A 24,924-nucleotide genomic window follows, 5' to 3' on the forward strand; every position below is an offset into this window, starting at 1 on the left:
AGTCAGTCAGTCTGTCAGTGAGTCTGTCAGTCAGTCAGTGAGTCTGTCAGTCAGTCAGTGAGTCTGTCAGTCAGTCAGTGAGTCTGTCAGTCAGTCAGTGAGTGAGTCTGTCAGTCAGTGAGTCTGTCAGTCAGTCAGTGAGTGAGTCTGTCAGTCAGTGAGTGAGTCTGTCAGTCAGTCAGTGAATCAGTGAGTGAGTCAGTGAGTGAGTCAGTGAGTCAGTCAGTGAGTCAGTCAGTGAGTCTGTCAGTGAGTCAGTCAGTGAGTCAGTCAGTGAGTCAGTCAGTGAGTCAGTCAGTGAGTCAGTCAGTGAGTGAGTGAGTCAATCAGTCAGTCAGTCAGTCAGTCAGTCAGTCTGTCAGTCAGTCAGTGAGTCTGTCAATCAGTCAGTGAGTGTCAGTGAGTCTGTCAGTCAGTCAGTGAGTGAGTCTGTCAGTCAGTCAGTCAGTGAGTCTGTCAGTCAGTCAGTGAGTGAGTCTGTCAGTCAGTCAGTCAGTCAGTGAGTCAGTCAGTGAGTCAGTCAGTCAGTCAGTGAGTCTGTCAGTCAGTTAGTGAGTCGGTCAGTCAGTCAGTGAGTGAGTCAGTCAGTCAGTGAGTCTGTCAGTCAGTGAGTGAGTCTGTCAGTCAGTGAGTGAGTCTGTCAGTCAGTGAGTAAGTCTGTCAGTCAGTCAGTGAGTCTGTCAGTCAGTCAGTCAGTCAGTCAGTCAGTCAGTGTGTCTGTCAGTCAGTGAGTCAGTCAGTGAGTCAGTCAGTCATTCAGTGAGTCAGTCAGTGAGTCAGTCAGTCAGTGAGTCAGTCAGTGAGTCAGTCAGTCAGTGAGTCAGTCAGTCAGTGAGTCAGTCAGTGAGTCAGTCAGTGAGTCTGTCAGTGAGTCAGTCAGTCAGTGAGTCATTCAGTCAGTGAGTCAGTCTGTCAGTGAGTCAGTGAGTCAGTCAGTGAGTCAGTCAGTCAGTCAGTGAGTCAGTCAGTGAGTGAGTCAGTCAGTCTGTCAGTGAGTCTGTCAGTCAGTCAGTGAGTCTGTCAGTCAGTCAGTGAGTCTGTCAGTCAGTCAGTGAGTCTGTCAGTCAGTCAGTGAGTGAGTCTGTCAGTCAGTGAGTCTGTCAGTCAGTCAGTGAGTGAGTCTGTCAGTCAGTGAGTGAGTCTGTCAGTCAGTCAGTGAATCAGTGAGTGAGTCAGTGAGTGAGTCAGTGAGTCAGTCAGTGAGTCAGTCAGCGAGTCTGTCAGTGAGTCAGTCAGTGAGTCAGTCAGTGAGTCAGTCAGTGAGTCAGTCAGTGAGTCAGTCAGTGAGTGAGTCAGTCAGTCAGTCAGTCAGTCAGTGAGTGAGTCTGTCAGTCAGTCAGTGAGTCTGTCAATCAGTCAGTGAGTGTCAGTGAGTCTGTCAGTCAGTCAGTGAGTGAGTCTGTCAGTCAGTCAGTCAGTGAGTCTGTCAGTCAGTCAGTGAGTGAGTCTGTCAGTCAGTCAGTCAGTCAGTGAGTCAGTCAGTGAGTCAGTCAGTCAGTGAGTCTGTCAGTCAGTCAGTCAGTGAGTCTGTCAGTCAGTGAGTGAGTGTCAGTGAGTGAGTGTCAGTGAGTGAGTGTGAGTGAGTGAGTGTCAGTGAGTGAGTCAGTGAGTGAGTCAGTGAGTGAGTGAGTCAGTCAGTGAGTGAGTGAGTCAGTGAGTGAGTGAGTGAGTGAGTGAGTCAGTCAGTGAGTCAGTCAGTCAGTCAGTGAGTCAGTGAGTGAGTGAGTGAGTGTCAGTGAGTGAGTCAGTCAGTGAGAGTGAGTCAGTCAGTCAGTGAGTCTGTCAGTCAGTGAGTCAGTCAGTCAGTCAGTCAGTCAGTCAGTCAGTCAGTCAGTCAGTGAGTCTGTCAGTCAGTCAGTGAGTGAGTCTGTCAGTGAGTCTGTCAGTCAGCCAGTGAGTCTGTCAGTCAGTTAGTGAGTCGGTCAGTCAGTCAGTGAGTGAGTCAGTCAGTCAGTGAGTCTGTCAGTCAGTGAGTGAGTCTGTCAGTCAGTGAGTGAGTCTGTCAGTCAGTGAGTAAGTCTGTCAGTCAGTCAGTGAGTCTGTCAGTCAGTCAGTCAGTCAGTCAGTCAGTCAGTGTGTCTGTCAGTCAGTGAGTCAGTCAGTGAGTCAGTCAGTCATTCAGTGAGTCAGTCAGTGAGTCAGTCAGTCAGTGAGTCAGTCAGTCAGTCAGTCAGTCAGTGAGTCAGTCAGTCAGTGAGTCAGTCAGTGAGTCAGTCAGTGAGTCTGTCAGTGAGTCAGTCAGTCAGTGAGTCATTCAGTCAGTGAGTCAGTCTGTCAGTGAGTCAGTGAGTCAGTCAGTGAGTCAGTCAGTCAGTCAGTGAGTGAGTCAGTGAGTGAGTCAGTCAGTCTGTCAGTGAGTCTGTCAGTCAGTCAGTGAGTCTGTCAGTCAGTCAGTGAGTCTGTCAGTCAGTCAGTGAGTCTGTCAGTCAGTCAGTGAGTGGGTCTGTCAGTCAGTGAGTGAGTCTGTCAGTCAGTCAGTGAATCAGTGAGTGAGTCAGTGTTATGGCTGTCTTTTTGACAGCTCTCTGGAGAAGGAGAATGATGGAGAGTGACTCCAGCCTATCACCCCCATAGCATAGGGATTAGGCCGATAAACAGGGACCTTGTCTTACAGATATAAGGGCATTTTCGTGCCATTTCTCTTAGAGTAAGGCTTATGAATTTAAGTGAGGGGTTAGATATATAAGTATTAGTCATGATTTACTCATTTGCTAACATGCCGATCTGTTTCTCATGGAGCTATGCATATTATGGGCTCCGTAGGCCTTAAGCGAGACAGACTCCATTTTGCTTTCTGCCTGGTAGCTCGAGAAGGCTTTCTAGGTTAAAAGTGATGTTTTAGTTTTAAGCTGTGGTTCGCTTGGAGAGAACCGGTTCAGGCTGACCCTTATCGAAGGAATGTATTTTTCTCCACTCCGAAGACACAACTTCAGGCTGGCCAGCTGGGAAAGTGTCCTTGGTACGGGGAGGTACAAGAATTTGGTGGGCGGCAGGTTACTGGCCGTGAATTTCCATGAAGGAACGGGCTTTTGATATTAGCAAAGGTGTTAGTCTTTCAGTCAGTCAGTCCGTAGGCGGCATCTAGCCGTTAGCATCTCTGCCATTATTCATTTTCATGGTGGACAAGTCGCCATCTTTGAAGTCGGAGAAAGATTTAAGACCGAAACTCTCTGAAGATAGACTGAACGAGAAGTGGCGCGGAGCGCACTAACCCAGAGAGAGAGAGAGACGGTAGCTAATTAACAGCAAGGTTCCGAGGTCCTGAGGGAGAGCAGACGAGTTTGAGCCTATCAGTGCAGACGTGTACTTGTGACGGCTGAGGGTGACTGCAAGGCGAGCCAGGACCCAGAGACGAGACAGGAGCCTAGATGACTGCCGAGTCCCGATTTCCCATTAACCAGGTGAAGTCCGACCGATTCTTATAGTGCGTGCACCCTAATCTTTCTCTTTTATTTCTTGTGCAAATGTAATGCTGCATAGTAATGTGATTTATGTTTATGGTTAATAAATGCCCTAATTCATATAGAATTATCGTGTACCTGGTTCTTGTGTCCAATCTTGGTAAATGATGCTCCTAGTTGAGCACTGTTTAGACGAACGGATGAGAAATCCCGATCAGACGAATAGTTATCAAATAAAGAGGGAGTGAGTGGACCTTTGATGTCGTAAGCACGGAGTACACTATATAATCTGAATCCATATCCAAAGTTATTATTTTAGTTTTATCCTAAGTAGATTGCTAAGATATCATCCTAATAATGTTTCATAGGAATGTGGTCGTCGTTGATATGCGGCGTTAATGAGAGTGCTGGGGAGGATTACCAGCGTGTAGGGCTGCCGGATTGCAGCCCGTGTGTAAATGAGAGCGGCGGGAGGGATACCGCCGTGTAAGTTTCGCAGGATCGCGAACGATTTGGAAAAGGGAGCATTGGGTTCTGCAGGCCCGTGTGTAGACACGCCGGATTGCGTGTCAGATCTGCCCTAGGGTAGAACGGTCTGGGTCAGGGCGACCGCGAGGCCAACTGATGTGAATAAGATATTGTAGAAAATCCATATATGTATATTGTCATTCCCCATTCTTAGGTGCGACCTGTATATTCATCTTTATATCTACCCATTGTAAATACGATCTAAGAAGGGAAGGTGAGTACGTTTTGGCTGGGTCACAGGGGCCCCTGGGGGCTGATCCCATCTAAACAGAAAATCCAGCCATTACATCTGGCGTCACGAACTGTTTACGAAGCCTGTGTGCATTGTTTTGTTTTGATCTCGTTGGTTTGCGCTCGGCTTGTACGTATAAAATTTTGTTTATAATTGTGTATATAATTTTTTGCGTGTTAATATGTTTCCGAAAAAATCTCCGTCGGTTTTCAAATTACCGATTCAGATTCCCGGCTGGGAGTCTACGCCTTATGAGGCTTTAGCCCGTGAGTGGGCTGATTCTACTGGTTTGAGTGAAAATTGGTCTTCATGCTTGGAGCAGGCGGAGCCTGCCGATGTGATTTCATGCCTACAGAAAGCGCCAATAGTGAAAGGCGATGAGCTTCCTATTTTAGGACGCAGAGGATGGATTATTCTTAATGCATACAGAATTTTGCATGAGAAGTTTGTTCAACTACAGAAACAATTTAAAGATACGGAAGGACGGTGTGTTGAGTTGCAAAATGCGCATACTCTTTTACGTTGTCAAAATAAACTGCTTGCCGACAAACTTGAAACATATCAGACCATTGCCGAAAGAGCTGCGGTCCGTATTGCACGATATAAATACAAACATCGTCGTGGGCGCGTGTCGTCCCGCAAAGTGCGTATGCTTGTAGCGAAAGCTGGAATGGATTGGAACCCCGATGAGTGGGACGGTAATATCTGGGATTCTCATACTTCTGACTCCTCGGCAGAGGAGGGTGACAAGCGCGAGTCTTCTCGCTCCGGACGTGATTGTAAATCTGCTTCATGCATTGATTTGACTCCCGATTCTGACCGTGCTCGTTCTTCCCGTGCGGATGACGTAGCTTGCCCTGATTGTTCTGTTAAATCTAAGATGCGGGCTTCCTCGGAAGCTCTTCCCGCAGTTTCTGCTCATCCGATCTTTCGACGGAAATTACAACAAGCCCCTGGTAATCCGGGTGGTATCCCTCTTGACTGTATTGAAGATTTTACTCAGCAGGAGATTAGTGACATCCTGCAACGATTTAAACAACGGCCTGGTGAGGCCTTGCTTACCTGGATGGTGCGTCTTTATGAGCTTGGCGCTTCCGGTATTCTGCTCGATGCTGTTGATTGCTTACGATTTTGCTCTTTGAGTTCTGATTCTACTATTCAGGACCATTTTCGGAATTTTAATGGTAATGTCCAAACTTCTTTGCTCCAGCTTGCGTCTGATGGCTGTAATCATAAATATCCAACAGAGTCTGATTGGCCCTCTGACGACAAGCCGTGGTACACTCTGCGCGATGCGTCGCAACGTTTAAAGGAAGAAGTCATGAAAACTTGTATCTTCCTTAGTACTGCTGACAGGTTATTGGATGGTTTGTTAACATCTTCCGTGCGTAACCGCATTATACGTACTTCTCCTGTTGCTTACAAGCAGGTCATGATGACATTGTTGATTAATCAAACTGGCAATCCTTTGTCTGCTGTGCTTGAGTCTGTTCGTCAGCTTGGTGAGCTGGGTGAATGGTTTAAACCTGAAAGACAATCCCGACCTGAGGGTCGTACTGGAGGGGACTATAAGTTCTCTAGACGTGACATGTTTCTTGCTCTCATTGCTGATGGTGTCAAAAGGGAAGAGATCGATGGTGAACCTAATAATATCCTATGGGATATGTTTCGTAAGCGTGGTTTGGATCGGAAGGAAGGTGCCCGTCGTGTGCGAAAGAATGATTATGATCGTGGTTCGGATGACAGTGGTGATGAGAGACGACGTGTGGATTCTGATCGCCGTGATGACCGGCGCCAAGAACGTGGTGGTTCCCCCCGTCGTAGTGATGGGAGGGGGAGAGAGGATGATCGTGGAAGGGGAAGGGATGATCGTGGTTCTAGCAGACATAGAAATGCAAGGCGTTATTCCCCTGATATACGAAGGAGGGAGGATCGTAATAGACTCTCTGACCGTAATTTACAACTTTTTGAACATGATACTAATCCGTTTCGTACTGGAGACGGATATGAACAACAAATCCTGATACCGAAGAAAACTGAAAACATCTACCCTGATCTGTCTTGGTTGACGGAACGCAGGAAAAATGACTAGGAAATAGGTCAAGCTCCGGTACGCAGGTGGGCCCACAGAGATTACAGACCATATGTAGATATTGAGATTTTTTGGAAACATCGTAATATCCAAAGGGCCCGAGCGTTAGTTGATACTGGGGCGGAGGCCACTTTAATTCATGGTAAGTCAAGGAAATTTCATGGACAGTCTTTCACAATTACCGGCCTGGGTGGCAAAGAAACACCCGCAGTTCAAACTGCACTTGAGATTACAATTGGTAGGATTCCTCGTAGAGAATACTCTGTGTTGGTTGTGCCACTTTTGGAATATATTATTGGAATTGACATTTTGAAAGGTATGACTTTGCATTTGGATGATGGTTACTATCAGTTTGGTACTAGACAGTACATTTCGACCAGACCCGTACGGGTTGGCCGTTTACGCATGCCACCTATTAAGATCCCTTTAGCGACGAAAGTGATTTCTCAAAAACAATATCGCATCCCAGGTGGTCATGAAGAAATTACAGCTACGATTCAGGATTTGGTTGACGCAGGAGTCATTACTCCGGTCACATCTGCTTGGAATAATCCTGTTTGGCCCGTGCGCAAAAGTGACAACTCTTGGCGCATGACTGTTGATTATCGAGAATTGAACAAACATACTCCTAAATTGACTGTGGCAGTGCCTGACATTGTTACATTGATTGAGAGAATTCAAAAGCATCCAGGTACATGGTATGCTTCTATCGATATTGCTAATGCATTCTTTTCGATTCCAATTGCCCCCGAATGCCAGGAACAATTCAGTTTTACATGGAATGGACGTCAAATGACGTTCCGGAGTCTTCCTCAAGGCTATGTACATAGTCCTACGATCTGTCACCGGCTGGTGGCGGAACATTTGTCTGAAGTGCCCACGAATACACAAGTTCAAATTTGTCATTATATTGACGACATTTTGATTCAAGGTGATACGCAAGACCAGGTACAGTCTCATTTGGATCAGATTATTGACTGTTTGCGAACAAAGGGTTGGGAAATAAATCCTGACAAATTACAAACTCCATCTCAAGCTGTAAAATTTTTAGGAATCAATTGGCATGAGGGTCACAGAGAGGTGATCCCACAAGTTAAACGTAAAATCCTTGATTTTGCTGTTCCCAGAAATAGGAAAGAGGCGCAGTCCTTCATTGGGTTGTTTGGATTCTGGCGCCAACATATTCCCCATTTGAGTCAAATCTTGGCTCCACTGTACCGAGTCACTCGTAAAAAGAATGCGTTTGAGTGGGGTGAACCTCAACAGACTGCTTTTAATTTGGCTAAAGAAGCTATTCAGTATGCTTTGGATTTGTGGCCTGTGAGTGACGGTGATGTTGATTTGAATGTGTCCGTGGAAGGTCTGTATGCCAATTGGAGTTTATGGCAAAAGCAGGGCAGACAAAAAGTGCCATTAGGTTTTTGGACCAAAAAATTGCCAGAGGCTGGTGAGCGTTACTCACCTTTTGAAAAACAGTTGCTTGCTTGTTACTGGGCTCTGGTGGATACCGAGCAATTGACTTTAGGCCATGCTGTGATTTTGAGGCCTGAAATTCCCATCATGCAATGGGTTTTGAGTTCACCGAAGTCCCATCGAATTGGACATGCTCAGGAGGCTAGTGTGATTAAATGGAAATGGTACATTCAGGACAGGGCACGTGTGGGTCCGAAAGGTGTGGCGGTTTTACATGAGCGAGTGGCGCAGGCGCCCTCCAATGAGGCTGAAAGTGAGTGTTCGGTTCCCGTAGTGCAGGAGTCTCCCTTGAAGTGGGGTAAATCATTTGATGATCTGTCCGTGGAGGATAGAAAACATGTGTGGTTTACGGATGGTTCTGCGAAATTCATTGGTGACAAGAGACATTGGAAAGCAGTGTCCTACAATCCGATTACACAGAAATTATTGAGCACAACTGGAGGCGGTAAGAGTAGTCAATATGCTGAACTCTATGCGGTTTACCAAGTTTTGAAACAGGAGTTACCAGGTACATGTCATATTTTCACTGATTCTTGGTCCACTGCAAATGGACTAGCGGTGTGGTTGCCTACATGGCACTCGCACAATTGGGAATTGCACTCCAAGGAATTATGGGGTAAAGAATTGTGGCAAGAAATTTGGGAACTGCTTCCGCACAGTACTGTAACAATCTTTCACGTGGATGCTCATACTCCAATCGATTCCCTTGACAAATTTTTCCATAACATTGCAGATGGACAGTCTAAAATTTCTGAGGCAGTGGTTGACATGCAAGATTCTGATTTGGCGGGATTGGCGAAATGGGCCCATCAGAAGGCAGGACATTTTGGAGAGAAAGCCACTAACAGGTGGGCTGTTGATAGAGGAATTCATATTCCCTTTTCTTTAATTAAAGATGCCATTCTACATTGTCCCATTTGCCAACACTCTAGAAAGAAGGAGGTGCCTCAAATTGTTCGAGGTCACTTATATCGAGGTAAATTGCCCGCCCAAATTTGGCAGATTGATTATATTGGTCCGCTCCCCATGAGCAGAAATTGTCAATACATTTGTACAGTAGTTGATACTTATAGTGGCCTTTTGGTCGCTTTTCCTTGCAAGAATGCTACCCAAGTGAATACGATTAAAACCCTGGAGCTGATTATTCTATATTATGGTGTCCCATTCCAAATTCAATCAGACAATGCATCCCACTTTCGTGGAAGATTGGTGCAGGAATTCTGTATGGAAAACAATATCGACTGGGTATTTCACATTCCATACTATCCACAAGCTTCAGGACTGATTGAGAGAATGAATGGCTTGTTGAAAGAACAGTTGCGCAAGTTGACTGATGACCGTTACAGCCAGTGGAGAGATGTCCTACTTCAAGCTTTATTAATTCTGAATAACCGTCCTTTGTTGCATGCTGAATCTCCTTTGATGCGTTTGTTTCCTCCACATGTTGATGCGAAACCTAATTCTGTTGCTACCACTGTCACATATTGGGAAATTACCCCCGGTGCTTTGGCTCCATGTAGAGCAACCTCAGGTTCCGCAGGCCTCGACCTGCATGCTTTAAATGATGTACACTTCCCAGGAAAAGATCGAATAATTGTTGAAACTGGCATAGGTGTCTCTATACCTGCCGGTAGTTTTGGATTAATTGCCCCTAGATCTGGCCTGGCCCTGAAAGGTGTTCAAGTCCTTGGTGGTGTGATCGACAGTGATTATCAGGGAGAGATTAAGGTTCTCTTGCTTAATAGCAGTGAGATGGATTTGTTTATCAAAAAGTCTGACCGTGTTGCTCAACTATTGATTATGCCTGTCTTCAGTGGTGAGATCAAAAAAGGCTCTGCCCCAACGTTGCTAACTGTGCGTGGACAAAAAGGCTTCGGATCGTCTGATCTTCCTGGAGCTAAAATATGGGTGCAATCGCCTAAAAATCCTCCTGAACAGGCTGATATTATTGCGACCGGTCATGACAACACCGTTCTGGTGATGAAGCCAGGGAAAGATGGCTGGGAAGCTGTCCCAGCTGACAAATGTTATTTACGAGAATGATTGAGGCCTGTGTTTGTATTCTTTTAGATCATTCTTTGGACTGCTGCTGCAGGATGTGTCGTCGTTGGACTCCTTTTGGCTTGCTACGCCGGGAGAGGAGAGCATCTACCGACGCCGAGTGATGGGATAACAAGAGCCACGCGATCCGCGTGGCAGAAGTCCTCCAATTTTTGGATCACACTCGCGAAGCGAGTGACGAACTCTCCGCATTTTTGCCTTACCCCCATGAAATCGGTTACTGACATCTTATCGACCTGTTTGGTTGCTGTCCCTGCATCTACTGAAACCCTTCATCATGTATTTAATGTGTCCTATGCCCGACCTAATGTCATTTTGGGCGACTTCTTGGCCCATGAATTTTGTCCCTCATGTACTCTTCTTCCAGACCAGGATGTCCTTATTAATTCCAGAATTACTACTTTTAATATTACCCCTGGTGACCTTTGCTTTATGATGACCTGCAATCCTAAGGCCATCTCTGAATGTCTGCGGTTGAAACTCCAAGCCGCTACTACTTTTTCATTTCATCAACGTTTGCTTTGTACAAAAAGACTTCCTAATTCATGTTTTTCAGTGAAGAACAATATGACTTGCAACAGTTTAGTTGTAGCCACTAGCCATTATCGTTCAATGTTGTTACCAGCTGGATGGCTCTTTTCATGCGGGAATTCATCTTGGCCCTATATTCCTGCGAATATTTCTGGTGGCCCGTGTGCCATCACTAGATTAAGTTTGCTAATGTTTTCTTCACATCCTCCTTCACATTCCCGTATTGTTCGTGACTCAATGTCCTTACATGACGACTGTGATTCCTCTGTTCATCTTTTTTCCAGATCAGAATATCTTGGTTTGTCTTTTTCTATTATTGGTGTTCCTGCATTAGCCGTTTATAATGCTAAAACAATAGGCAAGATGGCCTGCTGGATGGTCAAGTCGATCAACCAAACTTCTACTGTTTTGTCAGATTTATTGTTAGATTCCCAAGGTGAACGTAGAGCTATTTTGCAAAATCGTGCGGCCATCGATTATTTGCTGTTAAAATTAGGCCTGGGCGGTAAATTCCGTTCCGTTCACGGAATTTGCGGAATTTGGGTAATTTCGCGTTCCGCGGAGAACGCGAAATTGCCCAAAAATCTGCGTTCCACGACTTCGCGAAATTTTTTGCTTGTTCGCGTTCTCAATATGCATGTTCGCGAGATATTTTACCCCGAGCACGCAAACAGCGATCGCGAACAGGAAAAAAGTATCGCGAACAAGCAATTCCGCGTGTTCGCGGAATTTCTGCGTGTTCGCGGAGATTTTTTACCGTTTCGCGGAGATTTGCGTAACGCGATTACGCAAATTCCGCCCACCCCTAGTTAAAATACGGGCATGAATGCTCTGAATTTGAAGGTCTATGCTGTTTTAATTTGTCTGACCATTCTAAAGATATCCAGTCCCATATTAATAAACTCCACGACTTGACTGCAGAAATTAGAGAACACATAGATCAGGGTTTCTTTGACTGGCTTTTTAACTGGCTCCCTGACATGCATTTTTTACGACAAATTTTGGGAGGGGTTATTATTATTGTCTGCATCCTTATAGCGATTTGCTGCTTTATTCAGTGTGTCCCTTCCCTGCTACAATTTTTTAAACTTACGAAGAGTCGTAGATCAGTTAGTTTTGTTTCATATTATTCATCTACTGACGTTAGCTCCATTTAGTTATTGGTTAATAGACTGGAGTCAAGGGGTGTAATGTTATGGCTGTCTTTTTGCCAGCTCTCTGGAGAAGGAGAATGATGGAGAGTGACTCCAGCCTATCACCCCCATAGCATAGGGATTAGGCCGATAAACAGGGACCTTGTCTTACAGATATAAGGGCATTTTCGTGCCATTTCTCTTAGAGTAAGGCTTATGAATTTAAGTGAGGGGTTAGATATATAAGTATTAGTCATGATTTACTCATTTGCTAACATGCCGATCTGTTTCTCATGGAGCTATGCATATTATGGGCTCCGTAGGCCTTAAGCGAGACAGACTCCATTTTGCTTTCTGCCTGGTAGCTCGAGAAGGCTTTCTAGGTTAAAAGTGATGTTTTAGTTTTAAGCTGTTGTTCGCTTGGAGAGAACCGGTTCAGGCTGACCCTTATCGAAGGAATGTATTTTTCTCCACTCCGAAGACACAACTTCAGGCTGGCCAGCTGGGAAAGTGTCCTTGGTACGGGGAGGTACAAGAATTTGGTGGGCGGCAGGTTACTGGCCGTGAATTTCCATGAAGGAACGGGCTTTTGATATTAGCAAAGGTGTTAGTCTTTCAGTCAGTCAGTCCGTAGGCGGCATCTAGCCGTTAGCATCTCTGCCATTATTCATTTTCATGGTGGACAAGTCGCCATCTTTGAAGTCGGAGAAAGATTTAAGACCGAAACTCTCTGAAGATAGACTGAACGAGAAGTGGCGTGGAGCGCACTAACCCAGAGAGAGAGAGAGACGGTAGCTAATTAACAGCAAGGTTCCGAGGTCCTGAGGGAGAGCAGACGAGTTTGAGCCTATCAGTGCAGACGTGTACTTGTGACGGCTGAGGGTGACTGCAAGGCGAGCCAGGACCCAGAGACGAGACAGGAGCCTAGATGACTGCCGAGTCCCGATTTCCCATTAACCAGGTGAAGTCCGACCGATTCTTATAGTGCGTGCACCCTAATCTTTCTCTTTTATTTCTTGTGCAAATGTAATGCTGCATAGTAATGTGATTTATGTTTATGGTTAATAAATGCCCTAATTCATATAGAATTATCGTGTACCTGGTTCTTGTGTCCAATCTTGGTAAATGATGCTCCTAGTTGAGCACTGTTTAGACGAACGGATGAGAAATCCCGATCAGACGAATAGTTATCAAATAAAGAGGGAGTGAGTGGACCTTTGATGTCGTAAGCACGGAGTACACTATATAATCTGAATCCATATCCAAAGTTATTATTTTAGTTTTATCCTAAGTAGATTGCTAAGATATCATCCTAATAATGTTTCATAGGAATGTGGTCGTCGTTGATATGCGGCGTTAATGAGAGTGCTGGGGAGGATTACCAGCGTGTAGGGCTGCCGGATTGCAGCCCGTGTGTAAATGAGAGCGGCGGGAGGGATACCGCCGTGTAAGTTTCGCAGGATCGCGAACGATTTGGAAAAGGGAGCATTGGGTTCTGCAGGCCCGTGTGTAGACACGCCGGATTGCGTGTCAGATCTGCCCTAGGGTAGAACGGTCTGGGTCAGGGCGACCGCGAGGCCAACTGATGTGAATAAGATATTGTAGAAAATCCATATATGTATATTGTCATTCCCCATTCTTAGGTGCGACCTGTATATTCATCTTTATATCTACCCATTGTAAATACGATCTAAGAAGGGAAGGTGAGTACGTTTTGGCTGGGTCACAGGGGCCCCTGGGGGCTGATCCCATCTAAACAGAAAATCCAGCCATTACAGTCAGTGAGTGAGTCAGTGAGTGAGTCAGTGAGTGAGTCAGTGAGTGAGTCAGTGAGTGAGTCAGTGAGTCAGTCAGTGAGTCTGTCAGTGAGTCAGTCAGTGAGTCAGTCAGTGAGTCAGTCAGTGAGTCAGTCAGTGAGTGAGTGAGTCAGTCAGTCAGTCAGTCAGTCAGTCAGTGAGTCTGTCAGTCAGTCAGTGAGTCTGTCAATCAGTCAGTGAGTGTCAGTGAGTCTGTCAGTCAGTCAGTGAGTGAGTCAGTCAGTCAGTCAGTGAGTCTGTCAGTCAGTCAGTGAGTGAGTCTGTCAGTCAGTCAGTCAGTCAGTGAGTCAGTCAGTGAGTCAGTCAGTCAGTGAGTCAGTCAGTCAGTCAGTCAGTCAGTGAGCGAGTCTGTCAGTCAGTCAGTGAGTCTGTCAATCAGTCAGTGAGTGTCAGTGAGTCTATCAGTCAGTCAGTGAGTGAGTCTGTCAGTCAGTCAGTCAGTGAGTCTGTCAGTCAGTCAGTGAGTGAGTCTGTCAGTCAGTCAGTCAGTCAGTGAGTCAGTCAGTGAGTCAGTCAGTCAGTGAGTCTGTCAGTCAGTGAGTCTGTCAGTCAGTCAGTGAGTCTGTCAGTCAGTGAGTGAGTCAGTGAGTGAGTGTCAGTGAGTGAGTGTCAGTGAGTGAGTGTCAGTGAGTGAGTCAGTGAGTGAGTCAGTGAGTGAGTGAGTCAGTCAGTGAGTGAGTGAGTCAGTCAGTCAGTGAGTCAGTGAGTCAGTGAGTGAGTCAGTCAGTCAGTCAGTGAGACAGTCAGTCAGTCAGTGAGTCAGTCAGTGAGTGAGTGAGTGAGTGTCAGTGAGTGAGTCAGTCAGTGAGAGTGAGTCAGTCAGTCAGTGAGTCTGTCAGTCAGTCAGTCAGTCAGTGAGTCAGTCAGTGAGTCAGTCAGTGAGTCTGTCAGTCAGTCAGTGAGTGAGTCTGTCAGTGAGTCTGTCAGTCAGTCAGTGAGTCTGTCAGTCAGTTAGTGAGTCGGTCAGTCAGTCAGTGAGTGAGTCAGTCAGTCAGTGAGTCTGTCAGTCAGTGAGTGAGTCTGTCAGTCAGTGAGTGAGTCTGTCAGTCAGTGAGTAAGTCTGTCAGTCAGTCAGTGAGTCTGTCAGTCAGTCAGTCAGTCAGTCAGTCAGTCAGTGTGTCTGTCAGTCAGTGAGTCAGTCAGTGAGTCAGTCAGTCATTCAGTGAGTCAGTCAGTGAGTCAGTCAGTGAGTCAGTCAGTGAGTCAGTCAGTCAGTGAGTCAGTCAGTCAGTGAGTCAGTCAGTGAGTCAGTCAGTGATTCTGTCAGTGAGTCAGTCAGTCAGTGAGTCATTCAGTCAGTGAGTCAGTCTGTCAGTGAGTCAGTGAGTCAGTCAGTGAGTCAGTCAGTCAGTCAGTGAGTCAGTCAGTGAGTGAGTCAGTCAGTCTGTCAGTGAGTCTGTCAGTCAGTCAGTGAGTCTGTCAGTCAGTCAGTGAGTCTGTCAGTCAGTCAGTGAGTCTGTCAGTCAGTCAGTGAGTGAGTCTGTCAGTCAGTGAGTCTGTCAGTCAGTCAGTGAGTGAGTCTGTCAGTCAGTGAGTGAGTCTGTCAGTCAGTCAGTGAATCAGTGAGTGAGTCAGTGAGTGAGTCAGTGAGTGAGTCAGTGAGTGAGTCAGTGAGTCAGTCAGTGAGTCAGTCAGTGAGTCTGTCAGTGAGTCAGTCAGTGAGTTAGTCAGTGAGTCAGTCAGTGAGTCAGTCAGTGAGTCAGTCAGTCAGTCAGTCAGTCAGTCAGTCAGTGAGTCTGTCAGTCAGTCAGTGAGTCTGTCAATCAGTCAGTGAGTGTCAGTGAGTCTGTCAGTCAGTCAGTGAGTGAGTCTGTCAGTCAGTCAGTCAGTGAGTCTGTCAGTCAGTCAGTGAGTGAGTCTGTCAGTCAGTCAGTCAGTCAGTGAGTCAGTCAGTGAGTCAGTCAGTCAGTGAGTCTGTCAGTCAGTCAGTCAGTGAGTCTGTCAGTCAGTGAGTGAGTCAGTGAGTGAGTGTCAGTGAGTGAGTGTCAGTGAGTGAGTGTCAGTAAGTGAGTGTGAGTGAGTGAGTGTCAGTGAGTGAGTCAGTGAGTGAGTCAGTGAGTGAGTGAGTCAGTCAGTGAGTGAGTGAGTCAGTGAGTGAGTGAGTGAGTGAGTGAGTGAGTGAATCAGTCAGTCAGTCAGTCAGTGAGTCAGTCAGTCCAGTCAGTCAGTGAGTCAGTGAGTGAGTGAGTGAGTGAGTGTCAGTGAGTGAGTCAGTCAGTGAGAGTGAGTCAGTCAGTCAGTGAGTCTGTCAGTCAGTGAGTCAGTCAGTGAGTCAGTCAGTCAGTCAGTGAGTCAGTCAGTGTGTCTGTCAGTCAGTCAGTGAGTGAGTCTGTCAGTGAGTCTGTCAGTCAGTCAGTGAGTCTGTCAGTCAGTTAGTGAGTCGGTCAGTCAGTCAGTGAGTGAGTCAGTCAGTCAGTGAGTCTGTCAGTCAGTGAGTGAGTCTGTCAGTCAGTGAGTGAGTCTGTCAGTCAGTGAGTAAGTCTGTCAGTCAGTCAGTGAGTCTGTCAGTCAGTCAGTCAGTCAGTCCGTGAGTCAGTCAGTCAGTGTGTCTGTCAGTCAGTGAGTCAGTCAGTGAGTCAGTCAGTCATTCAGTGAGTCAGTCAGTGAGTCAGTCAGTCAGTGAGTCAGTCAGTCAGTCAGTCAGTCAGTGAGTCAGTCAGTCAGTGAGTCAGTCAGTGAGTGAGTCAGTGAGTCTGTCAGTGAGTCAGTCAGTCAGTGAGTGAGTCTGTCAGTCAGTGAGTGAGTCTGTCAGTCAGTGAGTAAGTCTGTCAGTCAGTCAGTGAGTCTGTCAGTCAGTCAGTCAGTCAGTCAGTGAGTCAGTCAGTCAGTGTGTCTGTCAGTCAGTGAGTCAGTCAGTGAGTCAGTCAGTCATTCAGTGAGTCAGTCAGTGAGTCAGTCAGTCAGTGAGTCAGTCAGTCAGTCAGTCAGTCAGTGAGTCAGTCTGTCAGTGAGTCAATGAGTCAGTCAGTGAGTCAGTCAGTCAGTCAGTGAGTGAGTCAGTCAGTGAGTCAGTCAGTCTGTCAGTGAGTCTGTCAGTCAGTCAGTGAGTCTGTCAGTCAGTGAGTCTGTCAGTCAGTCAGTGAGTCTGTCAGTCAGTCAGTGAGTGAGTCTGTCAGTCAGTGAGTGAGTCTGTCAGTCAGTCAGTGAATCAGTGAGTGAGTCAGTGAGTGAGTCAGTGAGTGAGTCAGTGAGTCAGTCAGTGAGTCAGTCAGTGAGTCTGTCAGTGAGTCTGTCAGTGAGTCAGTCAGTGAGTCAGTCAGTGAGTGAGTCAGTGAGTGAGTCAGTCAGTGAGTGAGTGAGTGAGTGAGTGTCAGTAAGTGAGTGTGAGTGAGTGAGTGTCAGTGAGTGAGTCAGTCAGTCAGTGAGTCAGTCAGTGAGTGAGTGAGTGAGTGTCAGTGAGTGAGTCAGTCAGTGAGAGTGAGTCAGTCAGTCAGTGAGTCAGTCAGTCAGTGAGTCAGTCAGTGAGTGAGTGAGTGAGTGTCAGTGAGTGAGTCAGTCAGTGAGAGTGAGTCAGTCAGTCAGTGAGTCTGTCAGTCAGTGAGTCAGTCAGTCAGTCAGTCAGTCAGTGAGTCAGTCAGTGAGTCTGTCAGTCAGTCAGTGAGTGAGTCTGTCAGTGAGTCTGTCACTCAGTCAGTGAGTCTGTCAGTCAGTTAGTGAGTCGGTCAGTCAGTCAGTGAGTGAGTCAGTCAGTCAGTGAGTCTGTCAGTCGGTGAGTGAGTCTGTCAGTCAGTGAGTGAGTCTGTCAGTCAGTGAGTAAGTCTGTCAGTCAGTCAGTGAGTCTGTCAGTCAGTCAGTCAGTCAGTCAGTGAGTCAGTCAGTCAGTGTGTCTGTCAGTCAGTGAGTCAGTCAGTGAGTCAGTCAGTCATTCAGTGAGTCAGTCAGTGAGTCAGTCAGTCAGTGAGTCAGTCAGTCAGTGAGTCAGTCAGTCAGTGAGTCAGTCAGTGAGTCAGTCAGTGAGTCTGTCAGTGAGTCAGTCAGTCAGTGAGTCATTCAGTCAGTGAGTCAGTCTGTCAGTGAGTCAGTGAGTCAGTCAGTGAGTCAGTCAGTCAGTCAGTGAGTCAGTCAGTGAGTGAGTCAGTCAGTCTGTCAGTGAGTCTGTCAGTCAGTCAGTGAGTCTGTCAGTCAGTCAGTGAGTCTGTCAGTCAGTCAGTGAGTCTGTCAGTCAGTCAGTGAGTGAGACTGTCAGTCAGTCAGTCAGTCAGTGAGTCAGTCAGTCAGTGAGTGAGTCAGTGAGTGAGTCAGTGAGTCAGTCAGTGAGTCAGTCAGTGAGTCTGTCGGTGAGTCAGTCAGTGAGTCAGTCAGTGAGTCAGTCAGTGAGTCAGTCAGTGAGTGAGTCAGTCAGTCAGTCAGTCAGTCAGTGAGTGAGTCTGTCAGTCAGTCAGTGAGTCTGTCAATCAGTCAGTGAGTGTCAGTGAGTCTGTCAGTCAGTCAGTGAGTGAGTCTGTCAGTCAGTCAGTCAGTCAGTGAGTCAGTCAGTCAGTGAGTCAGTCAGTGAGTCAGTCAGTGAGTCTGTCAGTGAGTCAGTCAGTCAGTGAGTCATTCAGTCAGTGAGTCAGTCTGTCAGTGAGTCAGTGAGTCGGTCAGTGAGTCAGTCAGTCAGTCAGTGAGTGAGTCAGTGAGTGAGTCAGTCAGTCTGTCAGTGAATCTGTCAGTCAGTCAGTGAGTCTGTCAGTCAGTCAGTGAGTCTGTCAGTCAGTCAGTGAGTCTGTCAGTCAGTCAGTGAGTGAGTCTGTCAGTCAGTCAGTCAGTGAGTCAGTCAGTGAGTCAGTCAGTCAGTGAGTCTGTCAGTCAGTCAGTCAGTGAGTCTGTCAGTCAGTGAGTGAGTCAGTGAGTGAGTGTCAGTGAGTGAGTGTCAGTGAGTGAGTGTGAGTGAGTGAGTGTCAGTGAGTGAGTCAGTGAGTGAGTCAGTGAGTGAGTGAGTCAGTCAGTGAGTGAGTGAGTCAGGGAGTGAGTGAGTGAGTGAGTGAGTGAGTCAGTCAGTCAGTGAGTCAGTCAGTCAGTCAGTGAGTCAGTGAGTGAGTGAGTGAGTGAGTGTCAGTGAGTGAGTCAGTCAGTGAGAGTGAGTCAGTCAGTCAGTGACTCTGTCAGTCAGTGAGTCAGTCAGTCAGTCAGTCAGTCAGTCAGTGAGTCAGTGAGTCAGTCAGTGAGTCTGTCAGTCAGTCAGTGAGTGAGTCTGTCGGTGAGTCTGTCAGTCAGCCAGTGAGTCTGTCAGTCAGTTAGTGAGTCGGTCAGTCAGTCATTGAGTGAGTCAGTCAGTCAGTGAGTCTGTCAGTCAGTGAGTGAGTCTCTTCAGTCAGTGAGTGAGTCTGTCAGTCAGTGAGTAAGTCTGTCAGTCAGTCAGTGAGTCTGTCAGTCAGTCAGTGAGTCAGTGAGTCAGTCAGTCAGTGTGTCTGTCAGTCAGCGAGTCAGTCAGTGAGTCAGTCAGTCATTCAGTGAGTCAGTCAGTGAGTCAGTCAGTCAGTGAGTCAGTCAGTCAGTCAGTCAGTGAGTCAGTCAGTCAGTGAGTCAGTCAGTGAGTCAGTCAGTGAGTCTGTCAGTGAGTCAGTCAGTCAGTGAGTCATTCAGTCAGTGAGTCAGTCTGTCAGTGAGTCAGTGAGTCGGCCAGTGAGTCAGTCAGTCAGTCAGTGAGTGAGTCAGTGAGTGAGTCAGTCAGTCTGTCAGTGAGTCTGTCAGTCAGTCAGTGAGTCTGTCAGTCAGTCAGTGAGTCTGTCAGTCAGTCAGTGAGTCTGTCAGTCAGTCAGTGAGTGGGTCTGTCAGTCAGTGAGTGAGTCTGTCAGTCAGTCAGTGAATCAGTGAGTGAGTCAGTGAGTGAGTCAGTGAGTGAGTCAGTGAGTGAGTCAGTGAGTGAGTCAGTGAGTCAGTCAGTGAGTCTGTCAGTGAGTCAGTCAGTGAGTCAGTCAGTGAGTCAGTCAGTGAGTGAGTCAGTGAGTGAGTCAGTCAGTCAGTCAGTCAGTCAGTGAGTGAGTCTGTCAGTCAGTCAGTCAGTCTGTCAATCAGTCAGTGAGTGTCAGTGAGTCTGTCAGTCAGTCAGTGAGTGAGTCAGTCAGTCAGTCAGTGAGTCTGTCAGTCAGTCAGTGAGTGAGTCTGTCAGTCAGTCAGTCAGTCAGTGAGTCAGTCAGTGAGTCAGTCAGTCAGTCAGTGAGTCAGTCAGTGAGTGAGTCAGTCAGTCAGTGAGTCAGTCAGTGAGTCAGTCAGTGATTCTGTCAGTGAGTCAGTCAGTCAGTGAGTCATTCAGTCAGTGAGTCAGTCTGTCAGTGAGTCAGTGAGTCAGTCAGTGAGTCAGTCAGTCAGTCAGTGAGTCAGTCAGTGAGTGAGTCGGTCAGTCTGTCAGTGAGTCTGTCAGTCAGTCAGTGAGTCTGTCAGTCAGTCAGTGAGTCTGTCAGTCAGTCAGTGAGTCTGTCAGTCAGTCAGTGAGTGAGTCTGTCAGTCAGTGAGTCTGTCAGTCAGTCAGTGAGTAAGTCTGTCAGTCAGTGAGTGAGTCTGTCAGTCAGTCAGTGAATCAGTGAGTGAGTCAGTGAGTGAGTCAGTGAGTGAGTCAGTGAGTGAGTCAGTGAGTGAGTCAGTGAGTCAGTCAGTGAGTCTGTCAGTGAGTCAGTCAGTGAGTCAGTCAGTGAGTCAGTCAGTGAGTCAGTCAGTGAGTCAGTCAGTCAGTCAGTCAGTCAGTCAGTCAGTGAGTCTGTCAGTCAGTCAGTGAGTCTGTCAATCGGTCAGTGAGTGGCAGTGAGTCTGTCAGTCAGTCAGTGAGTGAGTCTGTCAGTCAGTCAGTCAGTGAGTCTGTCAGTCAGTCAGTGAGTGAGTCTGTCAGTCAGTCAGTGAGTCAGTCAGTGAGTCAGTCAGTCAGTGAGTCTGTCAGTCAGTCAGTCAGTGAGTCTGTCAGTCAGTGAGTGAGTCAGTGAGTGAGTGTCAGTGAGTGAGTGTCAGTGAGTGAGTGTCAGTAAGTGAGTGTGAGTGAGTGAGTGTCAGTGAGTGAGTCAGTGAGTGAGTCAGTGAGTGAGTGAGTCAGTCAGTGAGTGAGTGAGTCAGTGAGTGAATGAGTGAGTGAGTGAGTGAGTGAATCAGTCAGTCAGTCAGTCAGTGAGTCAGTCAGTCAGTCAGTGAGTCAGTGAGTGAGTGAGTGAGTGAGTGTCAGTGAGTGAGTCAGTCAGTGAGAGTGAGTCAGTCAGTCAGTGAGTCTGTCAGTCAGTGAGTCAGTCAGTGAGTCAGTCAGTCAGTCAGTGAGTCAGTCAGTGTGTCTGTCAGTCAGTCAGTGAGTGAGTCTGTCAGTGAGTCTGTCAGTCAGTCAGTGAGTCTGTCAGTCAGTTAGTGAGTCGGTCAGTCAGTCAGTGAGTGAGTCAGTCAGTCAGTGAGTCTGTCAGTCAGTGAGTGAGTCTGTCAGTCAGTGAGTGAGTCTGTCAGTCAGTGAGTAAGTCTGTCAGTCAGTCAGTGAGTCTGTCAGTCAGTCAGTCAGTCAGTCAGTGAGTCAGTCAGTCAGTGTGTCTGTCAGTCAGTGAGTCAGTCAGTGAGTCAGTCAGTCATTCAGTGAGTCAGTCAGTGAGTCAGTCAGTCAGTGAGTCAGTCAGTCAGTCAGTCAGTCAGTGAGTCAGTCAGTCAGTGAGTCAGTCAGTGAGTCAGTCAGTGAGTCTGTCAGTGAGTCAGTCAGTCAGTGAGTCATTCAGTCAGTGAGTCAGTCTGTCAGTGAGTCAGTGAGTCAGTCAGTGAGTCAGTCAGTCAGTCAGTGAGTGAGTCAGTGAGTGAGTCAGTCAGTCTGTCAGTGAGTCTGTCAGTCAGTCAGTGAGTCTGTCAGTCAGTCAGTGAGTCTGTCAGTCAGTCAGTGAGTCTGTCAGTCAGTCAGTGAGTGAGTCTGTCAGTCAGTGAGTGAGTCTGTCAGTCAGTCAGTGAATCAGTGAGTGAGTCAGTGAGTGAGACAGTGAGTGAGTCAGTGAGTCAGTCAGTGAGTCAGTCAGTGAGTCTGTCAGTGAGTCTGTCAGTGAGTCAGTCAGTGAGTCAGTCAGTGAGTGAGTCAGTGAGTGAGTCAGTCAGTCAGTGAGTGAGTGAGTGAGTCAGTCAGTCAGTCAGTGAGTCAGTCAGTCAGTGAGTCAGTCAGTGAGTGAGTGAGTGAGTGTCAGTGAGTGAGTCAGTCAGTGAGAGTGAGTCAGTCAGTCAGTGAGTCTGTCAGTCAGTGAGTCAGTCAGTCAGTCAGTCAGTGAGTCAGTCAGTGAGTCTGTCAGTCAGTCAGTGAGTGAGTCTGTCAGTGAGTCTGTCAGTCAGTCAGTGAGTCTGTCAGTCAGTTAGTGAGTCGGTCAGTCAGTCAGTGAGTGAGTCAGTCAGTCAGTGAGTCTGTCAGTCGGTGAGTGAGTCTGTCAGTCAGTGAGTGAGTCTGTCAGTCAGTGAGTAAGTCTGTCAGTCAGTCAGTGAGTCTGTCAGTCAGTCAGTCAGTCAGTCAGTGAGTCAGTCAGTCAGTGTGTCTGTCAGTCAGTGAGTCAGTCAGTGAGTCAGTCAGTCATTCAGTGAGTCAGTCAGTGAGTCAGTCAGTCAGTGAGTCAGTCAGTCAGTGAGTCAGTCAGTCAGTGAGTCAGTCAGTCAGTCAGTCAGTGAGTCTGTCAGTGAGTCAGTCAGTCAGTGAGTCATTCAGTCAGTGAGTCAGTCTGTCAGTGAGTCAGTGAGTCAGTCAGTGAGTCAGTCAGTCAGTCAGTGAGTCAGTCAGTGAGTGAGTCAGTCAGTCTGTCAGTGAGTCTGTCAGTCAGTCAGTGAGTCTGTCAGTCAGTCAGTGAGTCTGTCAGTCAGTCAGTGAGTCTGTCAGTCAGTCAGTGAGTGAGTCTGTCAGTCAGTCAGTCAGTCAGTGAGTCAGTCAGTCAGTGAGTGAGTCAGTGAGTGAGTCAGTGAGTCAGTCAGTGAGTCAGTCAGTGAGTCTGTCAGTCAGTCAGTGAGTGAGTCTGTCAGTGAGTCTGTCAGTCAGTGAGTCTGTCAGTCAGTTAGTGAGTAGGTCAGTCAGTCAGTGAGTCAGTCACTCAGTGAGTTAGTCTGTCAGTCAGTCAGTGAGTCAGTCAGTCAGTCAGTGACTCTGTCAGTCAGTGAGTCTGTCAGTCAGTGAGTCAGTCAGTGACTCAGTGAGTCAGTGTGTCTGTCAGTCAGTGAGTCAGTCAGTGAGTCAGTCAGTCATTCAGTGAGTCAGTCAGTGAGTCAGTCAGTCAGTGAGTCAGTCAGTCAGTCAGTCAGTCAGTGAGTCAGTCTGTCAGTGAGTCAATGAGTCAGTCAGTGAGTCAGTCAGTCAGTCAGTGAGTGAGTCAGTCAGTGAGTCAGTCAGTCTGTCAGTGAGTCTGTCAGTCAGTCAGTGAGTCTGTCAGTCAGTGAGTCTGTCAGTCAGTCAGTGAGTCTGTCAGTCAGTCAGTGAGTGAGTCTGTCAGTCAGTGAGTGAGTCTGTCAGTCAGTCAGTGAATCAGTGAGTGAGTCAGTGAGTGAGTCAGTGAGTGAGTCAGTGAGTCAGTCAGTGAGTCAGTCAGTGAGTCTGTCAGTGAGTCTGTCAGTGAGTCAGTCAGTGAGTCAGTCAGTGAGTGAGTCAGTGAGTGAGTCAGTCAGTGAGTGAGTGAGTGAGTGAGTCAGTCAGTCAGTCAGTGAGTCAGTCAGTCAGTGAGTCAGTCAGTGAGTGAGTGAGTGAGTGTCAGTGAGTGAGTCAGTCAGTGAGAGTGAGTCAGTCAGTCAGTGAGTCTGTCAGTCAGTGAGTCAGTCAGTCAGTCAGTCAGTCAGTGAGTCAGTCAGTGAGTCTGTCAGTCAGTCAGTGAGTGAGTCTGTCAGTGAGTCTGTCAGTCAGTCAGTGAGTCTGTCAGTCAGTTAGTGAGTCGGTCAGTCAGTCAGTGAGTGAGTCAGTCAGTCAGTGAGTCTGTCAGTCGGTGAGTGAGTCTGTCAGTCAGTGAGTGAGTCTGTCAGTCAGTGAGTAAGTCTGTCAGTCAGTCAGTGAGTCTGTCAGTCAGTCAGTCAGTCAGTCAGTGAGTCAGTCAGTCAGTGTGTCTGTCAGTCAGTGAGTCAGTCAGTGAGTCAGTCAGTCATTCAGTGAGTCAGTCAGTGAGTCAGTCAGTCAGTGAGTCAGTCAGTCAGTGAGTCAGTCAGTCAGTGAGTCAGTCAGTGAGTCAGTCAGTGAGTCTGTCAGTGAGTCAGTCAGTCAGTGAGTCATTCAGTCAGTGAGTCAGTCTGTCAGTGAGTCAGTGAGTCAGTCAGTGAGTCAGTCAGTCAGTCAGTGAGTCAGTCAGTGAGTGAGTCAGTCAGTCTGTCAGTGAGTCTGTCAGTCAGTCAGTGAGTCTGTCAGTCAGTCAGTGAGTCTGTCAGTCAGTCAGTGAGTCTGTCAGTCAGTCAGTGAGTGAGACTGTCAGTCAGTCAGTCAGTCAGTGAGTCAGTCAGTCAGTGAGTGAGTCAGTGAGTGAGTCAGTGAGTCAGTCAGTGAGTCAGTCAGTGAGTCTGTCGGTGAGTCAGTCAGTGAGTCAGTCAGTGAGTCAGTCAGTGAGTCAGTCAGTGAGTCAGTCAGTCAGTCAGTCAGTCAGTCAGTGAGTGAGTCTGTCAGTCAGTCAGTGAGTCTGTCAATCAGTCAGTGAGTGTCAGTGAGTCTGTCAGTCAGTCAGTGAGTGAGTCTGTCAGTCAGTCAGTCAGTCAGTGAGTCAGTCAGTCAGTGAGTCAGTCAGTGAGTCAGTCAGTGAGTCTGTCAGTGAGTCAGTCAGTCAGTGAGTCATTCAGTCAGTGAGTCAGTCTGTCAGTGAGTCAGTGAGTCGGTCAGTGAGTCAGTCAGTCAGTCAGTGAGTGAGTCAGTGAGTGAGTCAGTCAGTCTGTCAGTGAGTCTGTCAGTCAGTCAGTGAGTCTGTCAGTCAGTCAGTGAGTCTGTCAGTCAGTCAGTGAGTCTGTCAGTCAGTCAGTGAGTGAGTCTGTCAGTCAGTCAGTCAGTCAGTGAGTCAGTCAGTGAGTCAGTCAGTCAGTGAGTCTGTCAGTCAGTCAGTCAGTGAGTCTGTCAGTCAGTGAGTGAGTCAGTGAGTGAGTGTCAGTGAGTGAGTGTCAGTGAGTGAGTGTGAGTGAGTGAGTGTCAGTGAGTGAGTCAGTGAGTGAGTCAGTGAGTGAGTGAGTCAGTCAGTGAGTGAGTGAGTCAGGGAGTGAGTGAGTGAGTGAGTGAGTGAGTCAGTCAGTCAGTGAGTCAGTCAGTCAGTCAGTGAGTCAGTGAGTGAGTGAGTGAGTGAGTGTCAGTGAGTGAGTCAGTCAGTGAGAGTGAGTCAGTCAGTCAGTGACTCTGTCAGTCAGTGAGTCAGTCAGTCAGTCAGTCAGTCAGTCAGTCAGTCAGTCAGTGAGTCAGTCAGTGAGTCTGTCAGTCAGTCAGTGAGTGAGTCTGTCGGTGAGTCTGTCAGTCAGCCAGTGAGTCTGTCAGTCAGTTAGTGAGTCGGTCAGTCAGTCATTGAGTGAGTCAGTCAGTCAGTGAGTCTGTCAGTCAGTGAGTGAGTCTCTTCAGTCAGTGAGTGAGTCTGTCAGTCAGTGAGTACGTCTGTCAGTCAGTCAGTGAGTCTGTCAGTCAGTCAGTGAGTCAGTGAGTCAGTCAGTCAGTGTGTCTGTCAGTCAGCGAGTCAGTCAGTGAGTCAGTCAGTCATTCAGTGAGTCAGTCAGTGAGTCAGTCAGTCAGTGAGTCAGTCAGTCAGTCAGTCAGTGAGTC

The 24,924-nt window shown here is 47.6% G+C and overlaps 1 protein-coding gene across 1 annotated transcript; it reads left to right on the plus strand.

Moving 5' to 3' along the window:
- Window positions 1-3,577: 3,577 nt before the first annotated feature.
- LOC146771004 (uncharacterized) lies at window positions 3,578-8,171 on the plus strand (the record flags this gene model as incomplete). Its single annotated transcript, XM_085640378.1, has 2 exons — window positions 3,578-6,113; window positions 7,185-8,171. Coding segments are annotated over exons 1-2 (2,758 nt in total), but the record flags the coding sequence as incomplete, so codon positions are not given.
- Between the last annotated feature and the right edge of the window lie 16,753 nt (window positions 8,172-24,924).

The sequence above is a fragment of the Triturus cristatus genome, unplaced genomic scaffold (assembly GCF_964204655.1).
Source record: "Triturus cristatus unplaced genomic scaffold, aTriCri1.1 SCAFFOLD_342, whole genome shotgun sequence".
NCBI classification, from domain to species: domain Eukaryota; kingdom Metazoa; phylum Chordata; class Amphibia; order Caudata; family Salamandridae; genus Triturus; species Triturus cristatus.